The 22,112-nt window shown below is 51.6% G+C and overlaps 8 protein-coding genes across 8 annotated transcripts; 4 read left to right on the top strand and 4 right to left on the bottom strand.

Moving 5' to 3' along the window:
- Window positions 1-481: 481 nt before the first annotated feature.
- Window positions 482-3,610, bottom strand: bro1 (putative signal transduction protein BroA; the record flags this gene model as incomplete). Its single annotated transcript, XM_750415.1, has 4 exons — window positions 482-1,594; window positions 1,654-2,629; window positions 2,687-3,250; window positions 3,333-3,610. The coding sequence occupies 4 exons, from the start codon at window positions 3,608-3,610 to the stop codon at window positions 482-484; spliced, it is 2,931 nt and encodes a 976-aa protein (XP_755508.1).
- A 496-nt stretch (window positions 3,611-4,106) lies between these two features.
- On the bottom strand, window positions 4,107-6,342 carry AFUA_2G11750 (putative mitochondrial DnaJ chaperone (Mdj1)). Its single transcript, XM_750414.2, has 3 exons — window positions 5,974-6,342; window positions 4,651-5,891; window positions 4,107-4,579 (listed from the first exon to the last, which is right to left on the bottom strand). The coding sequence occupies exons 1-3, from the start codon at window positions 6,184-6,186 to the stop codon at window positions 4,402-4,404; spliced, it is 1,632 nt and encodes a 543-aa protein (XP_755507.1). The 5' UTR covers window positions 6,187-6,342; the 3' UTR covers window positions 4,107-4,401.
- A 106-nt stretch (window positions 6,343-6,448) lies between these two features.
- Window positions 6,449-10,634, top strand: pim1 (endopeptidase La). The gene is made up of 3 exons (XM_750413.2): window positions 6,449-9,565; window positions 9,630-9,847; window positions 9,908-10,634. The coding sequence occupies exons 1-3, from the start codon at window positions 6,613-6,615 to the stop codon at window positions 10,061-10,063; spliced, it is 3,327 nt and encodes a 1,108-aa protein (XP_755506.1). The 5' UTR covers window positions 6,449-6,612; the 3' UTR covers window positions 10,064-10,634.
- Window positions 10,635-12,629: 1,995 nt separating this feature from the next.
- AFUA_2G11730 (protein kinase family protein) lies at window positions 12,630-15,335 on the top strand (the record flags this gene model as incomplete). Its single annotated transcript, XM_750412.1, has 1 exon — window positions 12,630-15,335. The coding sequence occupies one exon, from the start codon at window positions 12,630-12,632 to the stop codon at window positions 15,333-15,335; it is 2,706 nt and encodes a 901-aa protein (XP_755505.1).
- Window positions 15,336-16,151: 816 nt separating this feature from the next.
- AFUA_2G11720 (CobW family GTP-binding protein) lies at window positions 16,152-17,709 on the bottom strand (the record flags this gene model as incomplete). Its single annotated transcript, XM_077804165.1, has 6 exons — window positions 17,482-17,709; window positions 17,345-17,428; window positions 17,282-17,293; window positions 17,132-17,228; window positions 16,552-17,074; window positions 16,152-16,502 (listed from the first exon to the last, which is right to left on the bottom strand). Exons 1-6 carry the CDS (start codon window positions 17,633-17,635, stop codon window positions 16,152-16,154), a joined length of 1,221 nt encoding a protein of 406 aa, XP_077660328.1. The 5' UTR covers window positions 17,636-17,709.
- Window positions 17,710-17,965: 256 nt separating this feature from the next.
- On the top strand, window positions 17,966-19,493 carry AFUA_2G11710 (Mob1 family protein; the record flags this gene model as incomplete). Its single annotated transcript, XM_750410.1, has 2 exons — window positions 17,966-18,199; window positions 18,270-19,493. The coding sequence occupies 2 exons, from the start codon at window positions 17,966-17,968 to the stop codon at window positions 19,491-19,493; spliced, it is 1,458 nt and encodes a 485-aa protein (XP_755503.1).
- A 402-nt stretch (window positions 19,494-19,895) lies between these two features.
- Window positions 19,896-20,541, top strand: AFUA_2G11700 (HIT family protein; the record flags this gene model as incomplete). The annotated part of the gene is made up of 2 exons (XM_750409.1): window positions 19,896-19,982; window positions 20,038-20,541. 2 exons carry the CDS (start codon window positions 19,896-19,898, stop codon window positions 20,539-20,541), a joined length of 591 nt encoding a protein of 196 aa, XP_755502.1.
- A 59-nt stretch (window positions 20,542-20,600) lies between these two features.
- On the bottom strand, window positions 20,601-21,999 carry AFUA_2G11680 (HD domain-containing protein). Its single transcript, XM_750407.2, has 3 exons — window positions 21,875-21,999; window positions 21,519-21,587; window positions 20,601-21,456 (listed from the first exon to the last, which is right to left on the bottom strand). Exons 2-3 carry the CDS (start codon window positions 21,562-21,564, stop codon window positions 20,822-20,824), a joined length of 681 nt encoding a protein of 226 aa, XP_755500.1. The 5' UTR covers window positions 21,565-21,587; window positions 21,875-21,999; the 3' UTR covers window positions 20,601-20,821.
- Between the last annotated feature and the right edge of the window lie 113 nt (window positions 22,000-22,112).

Raw genomic sequence — 22,112 nt, 5'->3', positions numbered from 1 at the left:
TTCTTGTTACTCTTACAGCTTGCACCATTGCCGAATTGTCTGGTGACATGAATGCGCATGGACATGTCATATTCTACCTCGGAATGCGATTGATCTTGATCAATATTTCCTTAAATGGTGTATATATGTTCTCTGCATACGCCTCTGCATAGCTGCGTTGATAGGTACTCTCACGCGTCTCCCGCGTTTTGCATTGGATGATTGGTCAGGGAACGACCATGGCAATAGGACTTTGAAACATCGTACATCATTTATATAGTCCTGCAGAACAATAGCATCATGTTACCTAGGGTGAGACTTGAGAGGAAACGGCACAATACGCGACGGCGCGGGGTAAGAACGAGAAACTGGAGGAAAATACGTCAAAAGCATGAAACCCTAGATCATATAGCCAACGCCGGAATGCGAACCATTCAACATCCCCTCCCAAATGTCTATCATACTTCATAATGGCTAATAGCGAGATCTGTTCCCGAGATCTTCATTTCCACGCGTTGAGGCCCGCCCATGGGTCAGTTGAGGAGGATGACTGAGACTGTGAGGGCGTCTTGTGGTGCTGGCTCGTTCCGTACGGCCTGCTTTGTGCGTATCCCCCAGGACCGGACGGGTATGGGCCTGTAGAGGGTGGGTAGGATGGTTGCTGCGGCCGTGGCGGTGGTGGAGGGGGCACGTAACCCTGTGGCATGAACTGTGACGGAGCGTTTGGCGGTGCCGGATTCGAGTATCCGCTGTAGGGAGCGGGCGTGGACGAATAGTATTGCTGACTAGGGGGAGGAGAGATTGAAGTAGGCGCCGGATATGCCATTGGGTTGTAGCCCTCTGACAACGGTGCCGCAGCGCCCTGTTGGAACGGCTGCCCCTGCATGTAAGAGACGCCGCTTGGCGGAGCGACATATTGACCATAAGGTGCGGGGGAATGGGAGAGAGGGATGCCATGCTGTTGGCCAGCAACACCAGGCGCAAAGTGTGGTGACATTTGAGGAGAGGCAATGCCTGGACCCGGGTACCCGGGTGCCTTGACGGGTGGTGGAGGGGATTTTGCCTTGGAAGGGGCCGTCGATGGTAAGGGAGTAGAGGTAGGTTTTGGCTCGGTGGACAGGCGTTCCATGAGCTGCCGCAGCTTCTCTCGTTCCCGGTCCTCTTGGTCCGTTGCAGTGCCTGCCTTTTCCCGCTCGATCTGCCCGAGGAGTTGCGCTCCTTCGGACCGTCGGTTGTTGATAAAGGTTTCAACATTCTTCTTTAGGCTCTCTACTGTCTCAACCATTTCCGTGTAAAAGGTCTGCGCTTGCGCGATCCCGGAGAGCAGACCATTGAAGGCATCGTATATCTTCTTGTACCGGGCCATCACGGTGTTCCGTTGGCGGGTGATGGCTTCATATTTCGATTGTTCAGACCGTACTCGCTTATCCTGAAGCAAGTCCCCGTAGACCTTGGTGAGTTCCTTCATTAGTGCGGCCTGTTTGTGGTTTGCTTGGAGCAGCCGGTTCTGATGAGGACGAAATTTCTCCAACTCGGTCTCAAAGAGCTGACTCTCTTGTCCAGCAATTGACTTTTTGTTCAAGATCAAGACGTTGGAAATATCGTCATTATGAACCTGCATTCGTGCCATTATATCAGAGCAAGCGCTGTCGAGAATGGTCGGAGAATGCGTACCTTTTCTTTCAAGTCTTTCAACACCTGAGACCGTTCCCGCTTCACTAGATTCAGCTTCTTCAGAATGGATTCCACCCTGGCGATTTGTTCTGCCACCGAAAGGCTTCCCTCATCGTAGACATCATCTAGCAGGCTTCCCTCCTGAGTCGATGCATAGGGACTGCCGACTCCATTCCTGCCCTTTCCGTGCTTGGATCCGGCTTTGATCATTGCGCGCTGAAACAACACATCGGCCTCGTTTGTTTCGCCAGCAGAGCGCATTTCGTCGAAATCCGTCTCGTACTGTCTGAAAGTGGCTAGAAGCTGCGAGTCGCTGGCACTGGCCTCGTTGATGGTGTCCCGATACGTCCGAATGTCACTGCGCAGTGTAGAATTGAGTCTGGCACTGGGCTGCTGACTCCAGTCGGCTCCGTACTTTGATCGCATTTTCTCGCATACGCTCTCCTCCAGGTCAAGCTGTTTTGAGCATCGGTCTAATTGTGAGAGTATCTCGCCTTTTCGGTCCTGAAGGGTGTCAAACGCCTTAGCGAACGATTGATGGCCCGCTAGTTCCTGACACCATTGTCGGAACTCGTCGTCGACCGTCATTTCTTGGTCCATGCCCCCTTTGAGGATATTGAGGCTTCCCGGGAGCTTTAAGTAGTCCAGGCTGGCAGCCATTTCGCTGTCTGCTGTCTCGACCTTTTCTGTTTCTGCACGTATCAACTTGGCCTTTTCTTCGTCATAGAGACTAGCTGTCTCCGTCACTGACATGGGAACGAGCTTCTGGAATATATCTGGTCCGATAATACGTTGAATGTCTTGTCCCTGGTAAAGTTCACTCACGGGGATGGCTTTGGCTGCTGGCAGCTTGGCAACAGCGGACAGGCCAGCTTCGTTGGGAACGGGCTGATGGTAAATGAAGTCGTTGTCCTTTACAAAAGTGGCCAGTTTGACCTGCACATTTGCCTGATGGTATTTGATGGTGTCAACGAGACTGGCCCCTGACTCGGAAGTCAGGTTCGAGTTGGGCGTGACCGATGTCGGAAACGACTTGGCCCATCCCATTGCTGCAGTTGAGTTTTTGTCAGCCAACTGCAGCCTAGCGATAGCAACGCCGTGCGAGTTGCTCTCACTGTCCGCCAGAGCTTGATAATACGAAGCTACCGACGCCATGTGAGCCGCTTTTGCTTGCACAACGATGGTCCAGGACTTGTCAAAGACACCCTTGGCATACTCCTGAATTCCTTCAGCGGCCTGCGAGTAAAGATAAGCCGCCTGACTGGCCAACTTGGCGAGAAATCCAGCTTTCTTTTGGTCCGTTACTTGTTTCTCGAGGAAGACCTCCTGCGCCTGGGCAAGTGTAATGTTGATCAATGTCTTGACCGTCTCCCTGTTAAGGTCGGTCGAAGGGGCGTGTAGGAAGTTCTCGTTGATGTAGGTGAACATCCCTGCTGATGCCTGGAAGGAATGGTATGCGGTTTTCAACCCGCTCTCTTCTGCGCGGTTCTGGTTGGCTGCATGACATGAGAGGACGGCAGAGATATTGAAAATAATCGACGCCTTTTCATAGGCCAACGAGTACTGAGAAGTCGGTTTGTGGGTAAAGGCGTCATACCTGTCATGGGACCGTTGAGCGTCAATTAGTAAGTGTGAACCATCCAGCCAGAGGCGCGCATCAACAAGCTGAGAAGCCATACCATGTAAAGGAGATTTTGATGTGATTCTCATCGACAGGAAATCTCAAATCCAAAAGCTCAAGCTGCCCATAATACCGGTATAGTAGATCGCGGCCCGTCGCGCTGTCCTTTCCAGCACCCCTCATATCCTGTCGTAGACGGTTGAGCGTCGCGCATTCTTGATTGTACCGTTCCGGGTCTTCCCCGTAACTCTGTCTAATATAATCCTTCAGAGGCCGAATCCAGTCAATCTCGTTGGTCTGCTTTAATGGACATGACAGCATCGGAGACTGAACCATGTTGAGGGTCGCTCGGAGCGGGGGGCTCCCATCAACGCGTAGTGAGAGAGAGAGAGAGGTTGGAAGTATATAATAAATCAGATGCCGAGGTGATAGTGAGCAGTGAAGATATTGAATGGTGGAAGTTGGGGACAGGTCGACGGATCGGGGACTGTGATGTGATGGAGCTGTGCTGTTGTGGGGTAACCAAGAAGAGGGTACGGCCTAACGTATGTTAGTCGAGCCAAGATGTATGACGAACATGGTGGAAACGGGGAGGAAACTGACAGCTAAACAGTACAAGCGCAAAAAGCACAGTCTACGCAACAAGCAGAATTCACTGGAGAGGGATGGAAAAGCTCTTCTGTGATGAAGATTGAGGGGCAATGACTGCCTAAATAGGCGGAATTGACTAAATAAAAGGGCCGACCGCCAGCAGAGCAACACAAGCTTCGGATGGGCGCCAAAGCAGAAACACTGAGTGGATTCGCGGCTGGATACTGACGTCAATTCAAGTGAAAAGTAGAGATGTGTTCTTCATGTTGTAGCTCAGTAGTCCTAGTAGTACATTCATGCATGCTCACATACAAGCCAGAAACCCCCAATAAACATCTTGTCTAACCGTCCAGGCAGCGGTCAAAAAGGCCAAAATATCCCATCATGACGATGAAACAGGAACCACAAACGCCATCTCGCCGGCGCTATGACATATATCGAAAAAGGAAAGAACTTTAATACATTTCCAAGAAATAAAGTCGATCCACAGTATGCATGAGTGCAGCTGTACAGGTCGAGGAGCTCGGGCCAGGGGATTATTTGCTTTCCTTGTCACTCTTTTCAGCGTCCCCAGACTCTTTCTTGCCTGAATTGCTGGCCGAGTTTTCACCGTCGCCGTTCTTTGTGCTATTCATGAGCTTGTGCCAGGCAGACTTGAGGAAACCTTCGTGCTTGTGGGACTGATTGGGGGCGTTGCCACCATCTGATGGAGGGCTATTTCGTGCACATACCACGGTTAGTATTCTCTACCGAGGAGAAACACTTTTGCAACCAATCATCCTTACCTGGCTTTCCCGATGTTCATCGTCCGTCGTGCAGTCTTGTCGTTCATCTCATCGGCAAGGACTTCCAGAATGGTGCGCTGGTTGGCCGTCAAGTACTTTGGCATGGCAACCTTGAACTCAACCTTCAGGTCACCTGTGGGCGTGTACCCTCTGGCCCGACCTCCCAGCTTCTTCATGCCCATCCCGGAGAGCGTAATCCGATCGCCGGTGCCAGTTCCAGTGGCTACCTTCACTTTCACTTCGCCATCCAAAGTCGGTATGGTCACCTCACCGCCGAGCAAAGCAGTGGTGAGGGGAATGGAAGCAGTGTAAAGGATGTCGGAACCGGAGCGACTGAAGCGATGGTCAGGCGAGACCCGAATAGAAACGTAAAGATCGCCTCGTTGAGTGCGAGCACCAGGGGCGGCTTGCGTTCCTGTAGCGGGCGCGTCTCCTTCGCCTGCCACCCTCAACCGCATGCCGTCCTCAACACCGCCAGGGATGTCAACTGTAATGGTTTTCTTGTCCCGAACGACTCCGTTGCCTCTGCAAGTACCACATTCAGAACCCCGAGGGACGATCATGCCTGCTCCTCCACAAGCATCACAAGTGGCTGCCACCTGGAAACCACCCTGCATGAAGTGCACACGAGTGCCGGAGCCGTTGCACTGGCGACATTGAGACCGCTTGGCACCCTCTTTCAGACCACCGCCTCTACAAGTACCGCATTCAACCAAGGGCGTGATGACAACATCTTTTGATGTACCTTTCGCAGCCTCCATGAAAGAGATATTGGTCTGGACCTCAATGTCCTCGCCTACCAAAATCTCCTGAAAAGGGCCGCGTCTGCCCCGGCCGCTCCGACGTGCGCCGCCCGTGAAAGCACCGAATAGATCCTCGAAATTGATATCAGCAGCAAAACCGCCGGGGAAGCCCCCACCAAATCCGTGAAAGCCACCAGCACCGGCGAACGGGTTACCCCCAGCTGCGGCGTTGGGATCGAAGCCGCCATTTTGGTCAAATGCAGCGGAACCAAACCGGTCGTAAGTCTCTCTTTTTTTCGCGTCAGATAGTAGTTCGTAGGCCGACTGAGCCTCCGCAAATTTTTCCTTGGCTTTTGGATCTTTGTTGGTATCAGGATGATATTTTTTCGCCAATCCATAGTAAGCCTTCTTGATGTCTCCTGCTGAAGCATTCCTATCCACTCCTAAAACCTTGTAAGGATCGGGAATAGCAGCAAGAGCTGCAGTCGTATGAAAGCCCTGTGAAGAAGAATTTGCGTCAGCAACTATTTGGATACAATTACGGTATAGATTTCTGGACAAATAACCGACAACTACCTACCCTTGCCGAGACGATAGAAGGGAATCTCCTAGCATAGACGCCATCACGCGAACGATTCCCGGAGGATGCGATTGTCGAGACATGGTAGGTCTGAATATGAGTCGATGATCGAACTTTGTTCACTGGGGTCTGATTTGAGCATTGTCGTGAAGTCCGCAACAGGCGAGCGGGGATAGCCGCAGCTTTGGGTATTGCTGCGGCAGTGGAATTCATGTTTAGATATCGATGGTATAGTGAATGACTGAGGACGTTAACGGCCACAAAGACAGGAGTAACAAAAAAAGTCTATGGCACTAATGTAAAGAAGACCCGACTACTAAGCAGGGGAACATCGCAATCGAAGTTTTGCCGAGCCTGAAGCTTTGCGGTGTCTTAGAAGCTTCTCGAGTCGGCTGTTGAAAAAGTTCCCCGAATCCGACCGGAGAAACGATGATGCGCCGGGTGCTGTTGATGATGAAAGCACCTGTTCAGCTACCGAAAGTGTCGCTCGGCTTCTGTTCGAGTAATCCTTTCTCTGGTCTTTATCTATTATCTTGTACTACAACTCCTTTTTCTATCTAACTCTCTTCGCTATAGATATACAACGGAGTTTCTTGCATACCCCTTCTCTACCTCCTTTTGTCCCCTCAACACAGTAGCATGCTACGCGGCCAGTCACTCCCCTGGAGAGCCGCGCTCCACCAGACGCCACGGCCGACAGTCCTTCGACCTCTACTTCCTTTCGCTCGAAACAATGGTCCTGTACGTTCGAACTTAAGTATATCCCGTCTCTCTCGCTCGCCGTCACTGTCTCCGCGCGCCTTTTCTACGAGCTCCATCCGACGGAAAGAGAAGCCTCCATCGGATGAGAAGGAAGACTCAAACCTGCAAGAGCAGAAGGATCCGAATGAACAGAAGGACAGCGACCGATCCCCTGAAGGTCGAAGAAGGTCACCCGACTCCACAGGGAGGGAACCGGGAGCTCCGACATCGGCCTCTGGACGGCGGAGAGATAAAGTAGCGGGCGAGAAGGAGCAACGTGGAGTGGAGGAAGATGCAAAGAAAGAGAACGTTTCCATAGAAGGGAAGTCGGATCCTACGGAGGACCCATCTCCCATCCCTGTCAATGGAGGGGGTTCTTCGGACACGAAATCCTCTGCGAGCAACGGCGGGAACGAAGACGGTGGACGGAAGGGTAAGAAAGGCTCAGGGGATAGGGCTTTACAGAAGCCATCCGTTCCGGAGGTCTATCCTCAGGTCATGGCTATCCCCATTGCCAAGCGCCCTCTGTTCCCTGGCTTCTACAAAGCGATCACCATCCGAGACCCAAATGTAGCAACAGCAATCCAGGAGATGATGAAACGAGGACAACCGTACGTGGGTGCCTTCTTATTCAAGGATGAGAATGCCGATGGCGATGTGATTGAAAATCTTGACGACGTGTACGATGTCGGGGTGTTTGCTCAAATTACTGCTGCGTACCCTCTTCGTGGAGAAGCCAGCGGCGTGACAGCCGTCCTTTATCCTCATCGTCGCATTAAAATTTCATCTCTTCTTCCTCCTGGTGAACAGTCGAAGGCTGGCAATACTGAGGACAAGGCTCCCGAAAAGAAGGGGGATGTTGTGGCGAGCTTTGAAGAGGGCGTTGCCGAACCCGCGCCAAAGGATCTCTACGAGCCTACTTCTTTCTTGCGCAAATACCCCGTCAGCTTGGTGAATGTGGAGAACCTGGCGGAGGAGCCTTTTGACAAGAAGAGCGCCATCATCCGTGCGGTGACAAGTGAGATTGTCAATGTCTGCAAGGAGATTGCCAGTTTGAATCCCCTCTTCCGTGACCAGATTTCCGCATTCTATACCGACCAGTTTCCGGGTAATCTCAGCGATGAGCCAGCTAAATTGGCAGACTTTGCCGCGGCAGTGTCTGCTGGAGAGCTGCATGAGATGCAAGAGGTTCTAGAGATCATGAACATCGAAGAGCGACTGCCAAAGGCATTGGTAGTGTTGAAGAAGGAACTGATGAATGCACAACTCCAGTCCAAGATATCCAAGGATGTGGAGGCGAAGATTCAGAAACGTCAACGCGAGTATTGGCTGATGGAGCAGATGAAGGGTATCAAGAGAGAGTTGGGTATCGAATCGGACGGCAAAGACAAACTAGTGGAGAAGTTCAAAGAGAAGGCATCGAAGTTGGCCATGCCAGATGCTGTCAAAAAGGTGTTCGACGAGGAAATCAACAAGCTGGCCCACCTTGAGCCAGCCGCGTCGGAATTCAACGTTACTCGGAATTACCTTGACTGGCTGACTCAAATTCCGTGGGGTCAGAAGAGCGTGGAGAACTTCGGTATTAAGCATGCCATGACTGTCTTGGACGAAGATCACTACGGCTTGAAGGATGTTAAGGATCGTATCCTTGAGTTCATTGCGGTTGGAAAGCTTCGGGGAACCGTGGAAGGCAAGATTCTCTGCCTTGTAGGACCCCCAGGTGTCGGAAAGACCAGTATCGGCAAGTCGATCGCCCGAGCTCTGAACCGGCAGTATTACCGGTTCTCCGTTGGTGGCCTCACAGATGTTGCTGAGATCAAGGGACATCGTCGGACCTATGTGGGTGCACTTCCCGGTCGTATCATTCAAGCCCTCAAGAAGTGCCAGACCGAGAATCCTCTGATTTTGATTGATGAGGTGGATAAAATCGGACGAGGTCATCAGGGCGATCCATCATCGGCGTTGCTCGAACTTCTAGATCCAGAACAGAACTCATCCTTCCTCGATCACTACATGGATGTCCCCGTCGATTTGTCCAAGGTTCTCTTCGTTTGCACGGCCAATGTCACAGACACCATTCCTCGGCCTCTTTTGGACCGCATGGAACTTATTGAGCTGTCCGGTTACGTTGCGGATGAGAAGATGGCAATTGCCGAGCGCTACCTTGCACCTGCTGCGAGGGAACTCACGGGTTTGAAGGATGTCGACGTTAACCTCCAGAAGGACGCTATCGAGGAACTAATCAAATCGTATGCCCGCGAGAGTGGTGTTCGAAATCTGAAGAAGCAGATTGAGAAAGTCTATCGCAAAGCGGCTTTCAAGATTGTCCAGGATCTTGGCGAGGAGGTTCTTGGCGAAGACAAGGCTCTTACTGACGAGGGTAAAGCCGCACAAGAAGAATCGAAGAAGGAGACCGAAGAAGGAGATCCCAAGGATCCCCCTGCCGATCCCGAGAAATCAACAACGGAGACTCCGCGTCTCGCGCTCAAGGTCCCTGAGAGCGTGCACCTTAGTATCGGCAAAGACAGCCTTACAGACTACCTCGGTCCTCCTGTCTTCACAGCGGACCGACTCTACGACACCTTCCCCCCCGGTGTTACAATGGGTCTGGCCTGGACCAGCATGGGCGGAGCCGCACTGTACGTCGAGTCGATTCTGGAGAATGCTCTGACTCCCGAGTCACGACCCGGTATCGATATCACAGGAAATCTGCAACCTGTGATGAAGGAATCCACACAGATTGCATACTCTTTTGCAAAGTCGGTCTTGGCTAAACAGTTCCCGGAAAACAAATTCTTCGAGAAGGCGAAGCTTCATATGCATTGCCCTGAAGGTGCTGTTCCCAAGGATGGTAAGTTGAAAAAATTCTTTAGCATATTACTCTTTTTGCACGGAGGTCTAACGAGTGGATTTAGGTCCATCTGCCGGCATCACTATGGCCACTTCTCTCCTTTCGCTGGCCCTGGACCACCCTCTTGACCCGACAATAGCAATGACCGGAGAACTGACCGTGACGGGCAAGGTTCTCCGTATTGGCGGCTTGCGGGAGAAGACGGTGGCTGCTCGTCGTGCTGGTGCGAAGAAGATTATCTTCCCTGCAGACAATATGTCCGACTGGTTAGAGCTGCCGGAGGTGAGTAGAATCCAAAATACATCGTCCTTGGTCCACTCTTCGAGCTGACAGTGTATACAGAACATCAAAGACGGTATTGAAGGCCATGCAGTGAGCTGGTACTCGGAAGTATTCAACATTCTCTTCGCCGAGCTCGACAAAGACGCGGCCAATAAGCTTTGGCAGAAGCAGCTTGCAGGGAAGCCGAAGAAGGGACCTCTCGAAGAGGATGATTGAAAGAGATCATTGAGCAGGTTTCAACGTTGCCGTAATACGTAATTCGGCCGCTGCTATGCTATTGTATCTCGCGTTGGTTCAATGCGTTTGCTTTGATGCCTGAGGTGTTCATTACGGGAAGCATGGGTCCGGAGTTTGTGTTTCGTAGATTTGGGTAGGGACTAACGATTTTGCTTTGACGGTGTCTACGAAGCAAACCTCGTTTGGATGCAGCATGTTGCACGTTGCCTTTGTCTCTTCTGGCTAGGACCAGAGAAATATAGGCGCCGACTGCAGCCAGAGAGATTCATGAAAACAATCTCCGCTCTTCAAGAAAAGGTCGTTACGACTGGATTGTCCCTTTCGTGTTGCATGGGGAATGTGGGCGGTACAGTGCATCCTCAATTACTCGGTGGAGAGGTGCTGTCTTCGTCTGTATGTATATATGAAGATGTGGTGCGTTCTTGATCTTGTCAGCTTGGCCTGGGAAGAGGCAAGACTACCAGTGAAAATACCATACATAGCTATCATATTCATAAGCCAGAAAAGAACATCCTCGTACTATTCTGACCGAACCTGAAAACTGGCCACAATGAATCTGTGCCGAAGCCCATTTCTGACGATCAGACGAAACCTGCCCAACTAGCGCAGACACTCAGGATCGGCTGGAGTCGGCTGCCCATGGACTGATGGGCTCTCTATGTCCTCTGGGCTGGAGACAACCAACAGATGTACTAGTACAGTAGTACACCATACCTTGGGTCTTGTGTATCGCTGGTGAAGCAGTACGACTTGAGAATCGCATCTGATGTCAATCCTGAGAGCTGGAGAGTCAAGTGATTGGTGTTGGATATCTTTCTGCGATGATTGGATGCATCGGCTGGGTTCTGGTCGTTCTATGGAAGCATCACTTTGAAACCCTGTACTTTATCCAGTAGATGGCACCGGTAATCATCATCTCAGCCTCGTTCTGCATCTTTTCTTTCTATTTTGCTTTCGTGTATTTTCCGGATCTCATGTTGTTCGAGTACTTGGTTGATCCGCGATGGTAGACGACGACCGACCTGGCACTGGTAGGTTGGTCGAGGTGTCTTTTGACTGTCTCACCGTGTGGGTAGAGCAATCCCCTGGTTGGACCAACGCCATCATCAACTTTATCATCACTATCTAGTCAGTAAGTCATGGATGGGAGAAGTACAACAAATGGAAGGCGTATCCGCTGTAGTGAGCCAGCGCATGAGATCATCGATATCATATGCTCAACCCTTTGAGAAGGCTGAGATATCTACTCTATACACACTCCGAACAGCCAACCAAAACGAACGATTTAAGGCTTCGAGAACGATTTGGGCTGTGCATTAGTTATATTTACCTAATGCATCAAGAAGAAAAAGGATGCAGGTTCACTGGGATAATTTATTATTTTGCTATCAAAGCGAATGTAATCCAAGGGCCAAATTACAAGGCTGTTGCAAGTGAGCATTAACCGAGATACCTTGATAATCGATTCGTGGTGAGAGAGGAAAGATTGTGCCTTCGTGAACACTTTCTATACTACGGATATATCAGGCACATATCAGGCCGCCATACAGCTTCAATATTCCATTTGTGCGTTCGGATATTGAGCGTTAGTCTAGCATCTATCGTAAAGGATGCTTGATTAACAATATTTTTGGTGATCAACAATTTTCTCTCGGATTTCTTTGGATGTTTTTGATTTTCTGTATATTGCTTCTTTGTTGTGCTGGACATCGCCAGCTAGCTATCTAGCTATCCTGGTCTATACTCCATACAATCGACACTCCCAATGAGAGGGCTAAACCAGGAGGAAGGAGGGGTGACCGATTATTAGTTGGCTTTTGACAGAATTTTTTAATCATATTGCTGTTCCAACCATTATCCTTTGTTCAGCTAGATGTCAGAAAGAAGACTTGGATCTAAACGAGTAGACGCCTTGCAGCAAGCAGGGCAAAAACCACCACCACCAAACTGTTGCCCATTGGCAATTATCCATCATATCTTTTCCCTCTTGCATCTTCAAGTATCTAGTCTACGTATCTATCTGTCTGTCCGTCCAAAGACTACCTACTCAATTTCGTGATTTTTCTAGATATCCTCGCCAGAAGAGTTCCCCTGACTCCTGATGCCCTTCATCTTGACTCATTCTACCTCGCCCTCATTGTTCGATCCTCATTAGGCAGTCAAGAGGGAAAAAAAAATCCAGCAACCCAGCCACAGTCCAAGCTGGCACGGACGAAGCAAATTTTCATACGACCAGAATTCAAACCTCACCGACTTCTCAAGGGAACAAGATAGAAAAGATAAAGCAGGAAAATTTTTTTCTTCTGCTTAATTTCTTGTTTTCTCTTCTCCCAATCATCCTCTTGCTACTCTGTCTTCTATCTCTCTCCTCCTATCATCAGGTTGTTCGACCAGACAGGTGAATAATCGGCTGTAGTACGAGCGAATTGACTACTATCGTCCTTTCTCCCAGTGCCGGCCTCAATTCTTATGGACGTGGGGAATCCAGTTGGCGGGGTGTTCAAGTCGTTCCTTGCACGACAGTGGAGCGACAGAATCGATCTGTATGGCCATCTCCATCGCAGACAGTTCATATAGCCCCACGAGGCACCTGGGGTTTCTACTTGACCCAGAAAAGGTCAATCCTCGTCCCAAACAGAGCATGTGGCATCGACTCGGTCTTCGAAGACTGCTGGGCCGTGATGATCGCGACTTATCCTCCCGGTCACCTTCTGGTGACTCCTCACCTCCCGCAAACCCTGCCCCCACTGCAAACAACAGCGGCAATGCCCACCACTCTTCCAAACTCCATGATAACCTGACCCGCAGACTTTCTCGCAGGGTAGGCGTCGGTCTGCCCCGTTCGACAACGTTCAAGAGACAGGATTCAGAACGAAGAGATCGTCTAGCCCCCGTCGAACCAGAGCCCCGTCGTGCCGTTTCCGCCGACCGTCGTCGCCCGTTGAGCGCCCAGCGGACCAGGTCCCCACAGCCCACCGTGGACCCCAGATTGTCCGCGCCCGAGGTTCCATGGCACGACCACGCGGAAGAACCCATGGTGGAGGAGGTTGAACCACCTGCGACGACGAATGATGACAATGAGGTTATGTCCGATTGGAATCCGTGTCCTGACGTCGCGGATGTTCCCGAACAGCCGCCGGAGGATCTGATAGAGATGGAATTGGAAAAGCGATGGATACTGAATCTGAGTATGCATTTTCGTGACCGGTCGGAGCGCGAGAAATTCTTCGTCACCTACGCGGAGGCCCCCAACCGATGGCGCAGAGTCACCATTTCGTGTGACTATCGGGGCGCTCCTCCCGATTCGCTCGAGCAGGATCTGAAGGAATTGCGCTATCAGCGAGACAAGTGTGCTCGAATCTACGAGTCCATCCGAGAGTCGCTTCCAGAGATTCAGTTCTACGACACAGTCACAAATCTGAAATTGGAGACGCGTGATGGCCGTCTCCATGTGCACGTCACCGAAGACGTGAACGAAATCATCCCTTACCCTCCGACCTCCTGCATCGGCCATTTGCCGGAGGCTCGCCTTGTCCCTGAATACCAGCTGCATTTCGAGGCGCATCTGTCGGGCTTCGTGTACAATGTCCGATTGGATGGGAAGAACTACATCAAAAAGGAAATTCCCGGGCCCGACACCGTCGACGAGTTTCTCTACGAAATCAACGCTCTACATGCCCTCAACGGCTCACCAAATGTCATTCAAGTGGAAGGGATTGTTGTCAACGACAGTCGAGACGTCGTCAAGGGGCTACTTATTAGTTACGCCGAGCAGGGAGCATTGGTTGACATTCTGTATGAGCAGCGGGGCACAATCTCCTGGGAACGGCGAGCGCGGTGGGCGAGGCAAATTATCCAGGGCCTGGGTGAGATTCACGAGTCAGGATATGTGCAAGGAGACTTCACATTGTCGAACATTGTGGTAGACGCCGATGACAACGCCAAAATCATCGACATCAACAGACGGGGCTGTCCTGTGGGATGGGAACCCCCTGAAATTGCCGCCAAGATCGAGAGTAACCAGCGAATATCCATGTACATCGGAGTCAAAACCGATCTGTATCAGCTAGGAATGACTTTGTGGGCCCTGGCCACCGAGGAAGACGAACCTGAACGACAGCCTCGCCCCCTCTTACTGGGCCAGGAGGTGGACGTGCCTGATTGGTATCGCAGGATAGTATCGATCTGCTTGAGTCCTTCTCCTCGTCAGAGACTCTCAGCAAAGGAGCTTCTGGTCTTCTTCCCCCAGGAGCTTTCAACAACAACAACAACAACAACAACACCGCAATTCCACTCGACACATCTTCCCCACGGAGGCCTCGGGGTTGGGCTGTACAACAGCCCGTTACCTTTATACAATGCCCGTGCCATTACCACAGCCGCAACTTTCGCCGGTCCAAACAACCGGCCAGTTTATCAACCTGGTCATTTCCATGGAAGATCAGTTTCTCTGGACGAGACAGGGTCTCGGCTATATGCCAATAGCGTTGACTCCTTTCCAGCATACCCTGAAGACTGTTACAGTGTGTCACTTGACGACGAAAAAGTGCCGACCACAAACGAACACTCAAACTCCATGCGTGAGTATGCGGCTGATAATCAGACTTGTGAGGTGATCTTTGATCCTCGAAATTCCGAGACCAATGGTCAACGCCCTCACTCCTCTTCTGATAGGGGCGTACCAGAACACAAACATAGCAACTGCACCCCCGACCATGATGGAGCAGCTGAGAGAGGACAACACACTAACGGAGGAGATTCTATCCTTCAAGCACATACAGGCGATCAATCAGTGAACTCATCACATTTCCAGATTGACCGTATCCCGGCGGAGCTGGAGGGTGTCAGTCGAAATCCAGCCTGCTCTTCAGACAGCACTCGAGAACCATCTTCAAAATCGGTGAAATATCATACGTCTTCTGCTTCATCAGCAACAACTCAGTCTACTCACCCGCATTCATCCTCGACGGTGGACCTCGGGTACCCCTATATCCAGAAGCAGAACTGGTCCAGCGAAGCGCCAACAGACTCCGTATCATCCCTTCTACAATCGATCTTACCAATCAACCCCGCATCGGGTGAACCGAAGCAAGAACGTACCGAGCTGAATACAGACCGACTATCACAGTTAGCCATTCATTCCGCTCTCAACAACGCAAGGCATCGCCTGGTGGAGCAAACATCCTATTTGAGAGAATCTCATCTGCCCATCAACCCAGCAACCCCCGACACCTTTTCGGCATCGGTATGATAGTGGATGCATTATCGAAACTAAAAAAAGCTTTTCTTTTTTTCACCACCCAGCATTTCTTCTCAATAATTTAGCCACTCCTCAACCAGAGGCTTCACAGTGCTCGATACCCATGATACACGTTTTTTGCTCGCGCTGTACAGTTACCTCGTTGGCGTCCCTTCCCATATTTTCTCATTCGTCCGAATGGAACGAGACTTGCAGAAAGTTGATAAAGGCGAATATGGAGTTTTGGTTTCTACTGTTCAGTCTCTTGTTGGTATGGCTCTTGCGCCATCATTGAATAGAACCCCAACCGCAATTGTTACTCATACTTCCTTGAGATAGCAGGGTATTGGAACTTGAAACATTTTCTTCTCAGAACAGGACCACCGTTACCTGCGCACGACCTGCGATTAGAGATGCGCCTGATATCTTTCTGCAGTGCCAGGTCCTCATTTACGGTCTTCTCATGATATACGATTGGCGGATGTCATCTGATATGTTTTCTTCCCTCTGCAAGTGGTTCCATTGTATACTTTTGCGATGCCCATGTCATTTTTCTCTTTCATGAAGCTGTATTTATCTTATCAAAATTTTAATTGATGCCTTTTAGTTGCAAAGATTTGGATCATGCAGGCGCAGGTACGTTAAGAGGGCATTGGGCTGCCCTATGTGCTTTGGGTCGCAGTGCGGCCCTCTTATTTGGTAAAGCTGTTCTTTGCAGCTTCGGCCTTGGCCTCGTGTTCGCCCCTGGCTGGTAATAGAATGTCTTGCAGATGACTCGTACTAAGCGGCGTGTACACTCGCTTGGCTATTACGCCTTTAAACGCTGCGCTACGGGCCAGCCTCCAGGAACGCTTCAAAATTCCTCCGCCACGGTTGCGCATCCTGTCCCAGCCCCCGGCCGATCAGAACGAGCTTGCAGTCGCCTCCGCCCCTTGTTGTCGGCTCCGAGTCTCGGATCTCGAAGACTTCCCGAACAGCTTGGATAATCTTACAGGACCCGTCTTGGAGGGCTAGAATGCCTTTTAGACGGTGGATCTCGAAATTATTGAGGTTAGAAGTATCTATATTGTCCATTACTGGGATTTTTGATTCCCATAGAACGGATTGGAGCCAGGTGTCTACCCGTGAGACCTTGTCGGCGGGTATAGGGGGTATGACTATGGCGATTGTTGATATTGCCTATGGGATATTAGCAGATGGTTACTGATGGGAGTAAGTGTAGTATTACCGGGTCGATGTGACTGTGTCCCTTTGCTCCAAAGTCCAGGCTATCAAGATGGTCGTATGCATGGAGATCCAGCACGACGCCCTCGATCTGTGGTGTCCTGCTGTGGTCGGTGACGTGGATTTTGGCGACGCTGTTGATCGCCAGGATGCGAGAGCGGACCTGGTCGAGTTCCTCCTGGGTGACGAGATCCGCCTTGTTCAGGATAATCACGTCCGCGTGGGAGATCTGCATGTGCGCCATGGAGAGAACAGGCCCCGAGTGCCCGGGGCCCGCGTTCTCCGATCCGTCGGTATGGCTCGTTGCGGTTTCCTCTGGCGCGGGCTCGTCCAGAAGACGGAGGATGTTCTTCGCGTCGACTAGGGTGACGATTCCGTCCAGGTAGATGGAGCTACCGAGGTTATCATCTACCCAGAAGACGGGGGCGAGGTTGCCTGGGTCGGCGAGCCCTGTTGTCTCTAGGAGGATGTAGTCGAATGTTCCCCGGCGCTCCATGAGTGACTCGATGGCCATGACGCCGGAGTCTCTGCCAACCAGCTGCTCAGTCACGCTTGTCTTGAGAGCTTGGGGGAGGAGCGCTTACTTGACAGAACAGCAGATGCAGCCGTTTCCGACCTCCATCCACTCGGTGACCTCTTGGCCGTTCTGGTTGACCGTCAATGGCTTTTCGATGTCCGTCGCTGGCGTCAAGTTAGTTTAATGGCTGAATTGTGTCATTTCGTGCCAACTTTACAATCCCCGAACTCTAGAAATACATATCAGTCATGTTCCTTTGCAAAGATCGTGGTCAACGAACCGTTCATGATCACGGCTATCTTTTTGCCATGTTTCTCACTCAAGATGTAATTGAGCAAGGTAGTCTTGCCCGCACCGAGATAGCCTTGCCGTTTGTGAGCCTCAAGCGTAAGAAGTTCGTTCCTGATAAAGTTATACCCGTTACCAGAGTGATTGGCACGCGATCCTGTGCTGGCGTGTCTAATGTTGTAGATGGTGTCGTGGAAATATTGAGCTTTTCTGAGTCCGGTAGGGCGGACACATCCACCAGCTCTGGGGGAGCATCATCGTCTTCGATAATATCCGCCGGCATGGTTTGAGTTTAAGATGAAAGCCCACTCAAACGATCTATGAACCATGAAGTGGTCACTGTACCTTAATCCTGCGGGGAAGAATGACGTCTGTTCTCAGAGCGGAGGCAGCACTTAGGGCTCAGGGCTTCCCTGGTCATGGGCTTCTGGCTACGGTAGCCTTAGAGCCTTGGAGCCTTAAGGATCTGGGCAATGGTCTCGGCCATCGATCTCCGCAGCAGTAGCTCTCCTGCTCCATCAATTACCACCAGCGTCAGGTCGAGTGGCCCGCCGTCCTCACAGTGACAGGCCGTGTCTTGAGTTTCTACTTTTAATTCTTCTTCATCTTCACCATGGCTGCTGGTGGGGCATCGCCGTCCAGCTCGCCGCGCTTACCTAGTCCTCCCCCGTTCACGGAGGTACAGATCGGGCCCAAGTCACCCTCGGTCGGCGAATCCTTTGGGACAGAGACGCAAGAATTTCTCGCAGCATCGAAGGGCAATGACAATGCTTCTTCTCGGAGGATCCGGCCTGGAACTAAGGCCGCTGATATGGCAGTCGGTCCTCCATTGATTCCTTTGTCGCAGGTGAGATCATGTAAACAAACAAGCCCAAAGGTGTTTATCTTTGCTAACCGGGCCCTCTGTTGCCCAACAGCTCGACTCTCCATTCCAGCTTCAAGAACATCTGAAAGCGCTCTACAACCACTTCACCCGACCGGAGGGGTCCGAGACCGTCGTGCCTATCAGTCGAGATGTTGCGATACAGCTTGCGGGACCGCCCGAGGGGGTGGACAAGTCCCTGTGGCTCTACGAACTCTGTCGTTTCCTCACCATGAAAGTAAATAACCTGATCGTTGCTTTCTTCGCCGAAAACCCGCCATGCTCCGCGCAAACGTGTCCTGAGATGCGTGCATCCGAGTGGCAGTATCTGTGCGCCGTCCATGACCCCCCGAAATCCTGCTGCGCGATTGACTACTGCTGCCATACGCTCGATTGGGCCACCAACATCCTCACATCTCCAAAGCATTTTCCAAGTCGCCTTACGCTGGGTTCCGAGGCAGGCGGTGGCGCGCAGGCAAGCCTGAGGTACCTGACCAACATATTCCGTCGACTGTATCGCATCTTCGCCCATGCCTGGTTCCAGCACCGGGATGTGTTCTGGCAGGTTGAGGGGAATGATGGGCTGTACATATTTTTCAAGACGGTGTGCGATATGTACAAGCTTATCCCTGAAGACAATTATACAGTGCCTGCTGAAGCGGAGGGACTCGATGCCAATCAGTCAATGCAGGAGCAGGCGGGCAACCGTCGGATGACGATCCTACGAAAGGACAGTGAGGGCCCGTTGGAGAACATTGAGCCTTCGTCCATAAGCACTGGTGCAACCACCCGGCGCCACAAGAATAGCGCGTCCATCAGTTCCCACGTTACGACGATCAGTGAGGGTGCGGAGGAATCAGAAGAGCAACCGAAGGCGGAGCCTGTGATAAAGTCAAAGGATGAAAAATCTACTGAGGCTGTACCAAAGGTTGAGTCTGAACCACAGCCTGCAGAAGAGGTTGTAAGTGAGGAGCAAAAGGAAGCTGCCGATGCACCCGTACAAGACCCGGCCGAGTCTCAGGATACCGTTGAAGAGGTGCAAGAGGACGAAGAGGGGAAGCCTTCAAATACGAATACAGAAACGGCAGCAAAGGATGAGCCGGAAGCCGTCCAGCCGCCTGAGGAGCCAGAAGCAACCAAGGCCGAGGAGTCGCGAGCAGACACGCAAGCCAGCGCAGAAGACAGCCCAGAAGCAAGCGAAGAGAAGACCCAACAGGAGCCTGGAGCTCAGTCAACAACCGAGCCTGAGCCAGCGACAGAGCCAGCCAAGGAGGCTTGAGAGCAATCTTGTTTGAGGCTTATCTATCTCTCTTATGCGATCACTTCCACTCTCAGTTGAGCCAGGTGGAGGCTCAATCGATATGTAAAATACAATTGAGACTGTCTAGAAGTTAATGATACCCATTATTTGCAGAGTGTTGCCAACAGTGGCCTTGCTGTCTGTTGTAGTACATAGTCGTATTACCCTATTGGAAAGGCTTCGATAACGCCCAGCCACCCGGTCCCGCTATCAAGCCAGGTCCCGCATAGCTTCTCCGACTCGACTCCGCATCACAAGTAGCCAAAACCACCAAAACATCCACCTCCAAATGGGATACTATTTACTTCCCCCCCAAGCATATCCTTAATCCCTGATCAGCGCATTTTCGAGCCGATACCAAAAAATCAAAAATAAAGATTCATGTCCGTCCGAGACCCCGTCCCCGCCATGTCCGCCGCCCTCAAAGGCGCCCAGATCTACTTCGGCCCATTCCTCGTCACCTCCCAGGTAAAGGTCCCTCCCATCCCTTCACCAGAAGATCATCAGTCTGACAGTCCGCAAGGTCTTCCACCTCACACCACTCTCCTTCGCCCTTGTAAACCTCAAACCCATCCTCCCGGGCCACGTCCTCGTTTCCCCGCGCCGGCGCGTTCCCCGCGTTGCGGACCTGACCGCCGCCGAAACGAGCGATCTCTTCCTTACCGTGCAGCGGGTCGGACGGATGGTTGAGCGCGTGTACGGCGCGTCGAGTCTGAATATCGCTGTGCAGGACGGGCCGGAGGCGGGGCAGAGTGTGGCGCATGTGCATGCGCACATCATCCCGCGGAAACGGGCGGACCTGGACCATCGGGGTGGGATGGATGCGGTGTATGATTTGTTGGATGGGGAGGAGGGGGATCTGAGGCGGGCGTTTGAGGAGGGGAAGGAGGGGGAAAGGCGGCCGAGGGCGAAGTTCCCTGCTGTTGATAATGAGGGGCGGTCGCCGAGGAGTATGGAGGAGATGGAGGCTGAGGCAGAGATGTTGGCGAGGGAGATGGAGAGGATGGAGAGGGAGGTTGTGGGGTGATCATGGCGGTGGCTTATAGCTGGTTCTATAGCATACATAAAGAATACATACTTGATGCATTAGGAGCTATCAACCGTGTCTCGTTGAATGTCATGATACCCATATGGCTCATACCTAGACTCATGCTATCACACACTATCCGATCTACAGTAATTCTAGAATGCCAACCCAAACGCCTCCACCGGCCGGGGTTCGGTGGATGATGGACCAAACTCAAAATGTGAAAAATGACGCCAAGTACGAATACACTCAACCTTTCAGCCTCCTGCGATAAAATCGTCTATGCTGTACCATTCGTGTTCGCGGCCATTCCTTTCCAGAAAGCCTCCCGCTCCTTGAGAACAGTGGCCGCCCATTCCTTGACCTCGTCCAGCTGGATACGACCGGCAACGTGACAGAACTCCGAGAGGTCAACCTTGTGGGTGCGCTCGTACTCGAGCATCTGCAGCAATAGCTCCATCTTATCGACGTCGTGCACAAATTGTGCCTCGAGAGTTTCGTTCGCTTCGTATTCGTTGAACACCTTCAGAATCTCCTCGCCCGTCAACATGCCTCCAGGTACACCGCCAAGCAGGTTCTTTGCAATGTAGTCCATCACTTCGGCCTCGCGGCGCGCTTTTTCGGCCTTGTTGACCTTGTCCACAGGGGTGATGTCGCCCACAATCGACTCGGCCATGTCATGGATAAGCGCCATCTTCATGCAGTGGGGCAGGTTCAGGCGGGACGCGAGTGTAGGAGGAGCAAGCATGGTCATGATTGACATGCGGTACATGTGGTCAGAAATCGATTCGCCGGTGCTGATGCCAAAGCGACGCCAGCCTTCGCGCTTGGTGGTCTTTAGACGTTCGAGGAGATGGAAAAATGGTATGGGGGAGGCGGAGTTTTCTTCGGGAGGGTGAGGCAGCGTGGACAGAACTACAAGCAATTAGAACAACCAAGCACGAAGATTAGCATTCAAGTAACTAGGTGGATCATACCTGACTGAGTGGTCCAGAGAGGATCGGAAGGTGCGTCGGAACTCATGTTGCTGCTGGATGAGGGGTACGCTGGGAACGATTTGAGTGGAAAGATACAGCTAATTCAAAGACCGAATGATCTGAAATGAACTAAAAGAGAGACTGTGAAACAATGCGCAGCGCAACGGGATATATGAGAATAGAAGCAACTGCGGTGATAAAGAAGTAAAAGTTGGGGTCAATGAGAGAGGGGAGAAAAGGGAAGATCTCTGCGGGGAGATCTTTTGTTGTCAGCGCCAACTTGGTAGGAGGGGGGGACAAGCAGACGGCGCAGCAGCCACAGGCAATATTAATGGTTATGGAAGATGGTCACCTACTTCTGTTACAGTCCTCTTTTTATACTTGCCTGTCAAAATCTATAAAGCAGCCTTCGACTTCATCAAGTCAATCGTCGTCAGTCATGTTATCGTGTTAAATTGTGATGCTCCTGATTGGGCCTCCAAAGCAAACCATGCAAACAGCTTATCGCGCAGATAAACAAGACGCCAGCCTTTTGACGTACTTCTGGTAAGGACTGGAGGTTTGCCAGGGAACTCTCAGGCTGCTTCACTCAAC

The sequence above is a fragment of the Aspergillus fumigatus genome, chromosome 2 (assembly GCF_000002655.1).
Source record: "Aspergillus fumigatus Af293 chromosome 2, whole genome shotgun sequence".
Lineage (NCBI taxonomy): Eukaryota > Fungi > Ascomycota > Eurotiomycetes > Eurotiales > Aspergillaceae > Aspergillus > Aspergillus fumigatus.
This window is presented reverse-complemented; position numbering and strand designations above follow the sequence as displayed.

Coding starts and splice junctions, on each gene's coding strand:
- AFUA_2G11750 (XM_750414.2), bottom strand. CDS start 6,186: ATGAATTCCACTGCCGCAGCAATACCCAAAGCTGCGGCTATCCCCGCT. Junction 5,892..5,973: donor CTTCTATCGTCTCGGCAAGG/GTAGGTAGTTGT, acceptor TCTTCTTCACAG/GGCTTTCATACGACTGCAGC. Junction 4,580..4,650: donor ATGAACATCGGGAAAGCCAG/GTAAGGATGATT, acceptor TGCACGAAATAG/CCCTCCATCAGATGGTGGCA.
- pim1 (XM_750413.2), top strand. CDS start 6,613: ATGCTACGCGGCCAGTCACTCCCCTGGAGAGCCGCGCTCCACCAGACG. Junction 9,566..9,629: donor AGGTGCTGTTCCCAAGGATG/GTAAGTTGAAAA, acceptor GAGTGGATTTAG/GTCCATCTGCCGGCATCACT. Junction 9,848..9,907: donor ACTGGTTAGAGCTGCCGGAG/GTGAGTAGAATC, acceptor CAGTGTATACAG/AACATCAAAGACGGTATTGA.
- AFUA_2G11680 (XM_750407.2), bottom strand. CDS start 21,564: ATGAGTTCCGACGCACCTTCCGATCCTCTCTGGACCACTCAGTCAG. Junction 21,457..21,518: donor TCTCTGGACCACTCAGTCAG/GTATGATCCACC, acceptor AATTGCTTGTAG/TTCTGTCCACGCTGCCTCAC.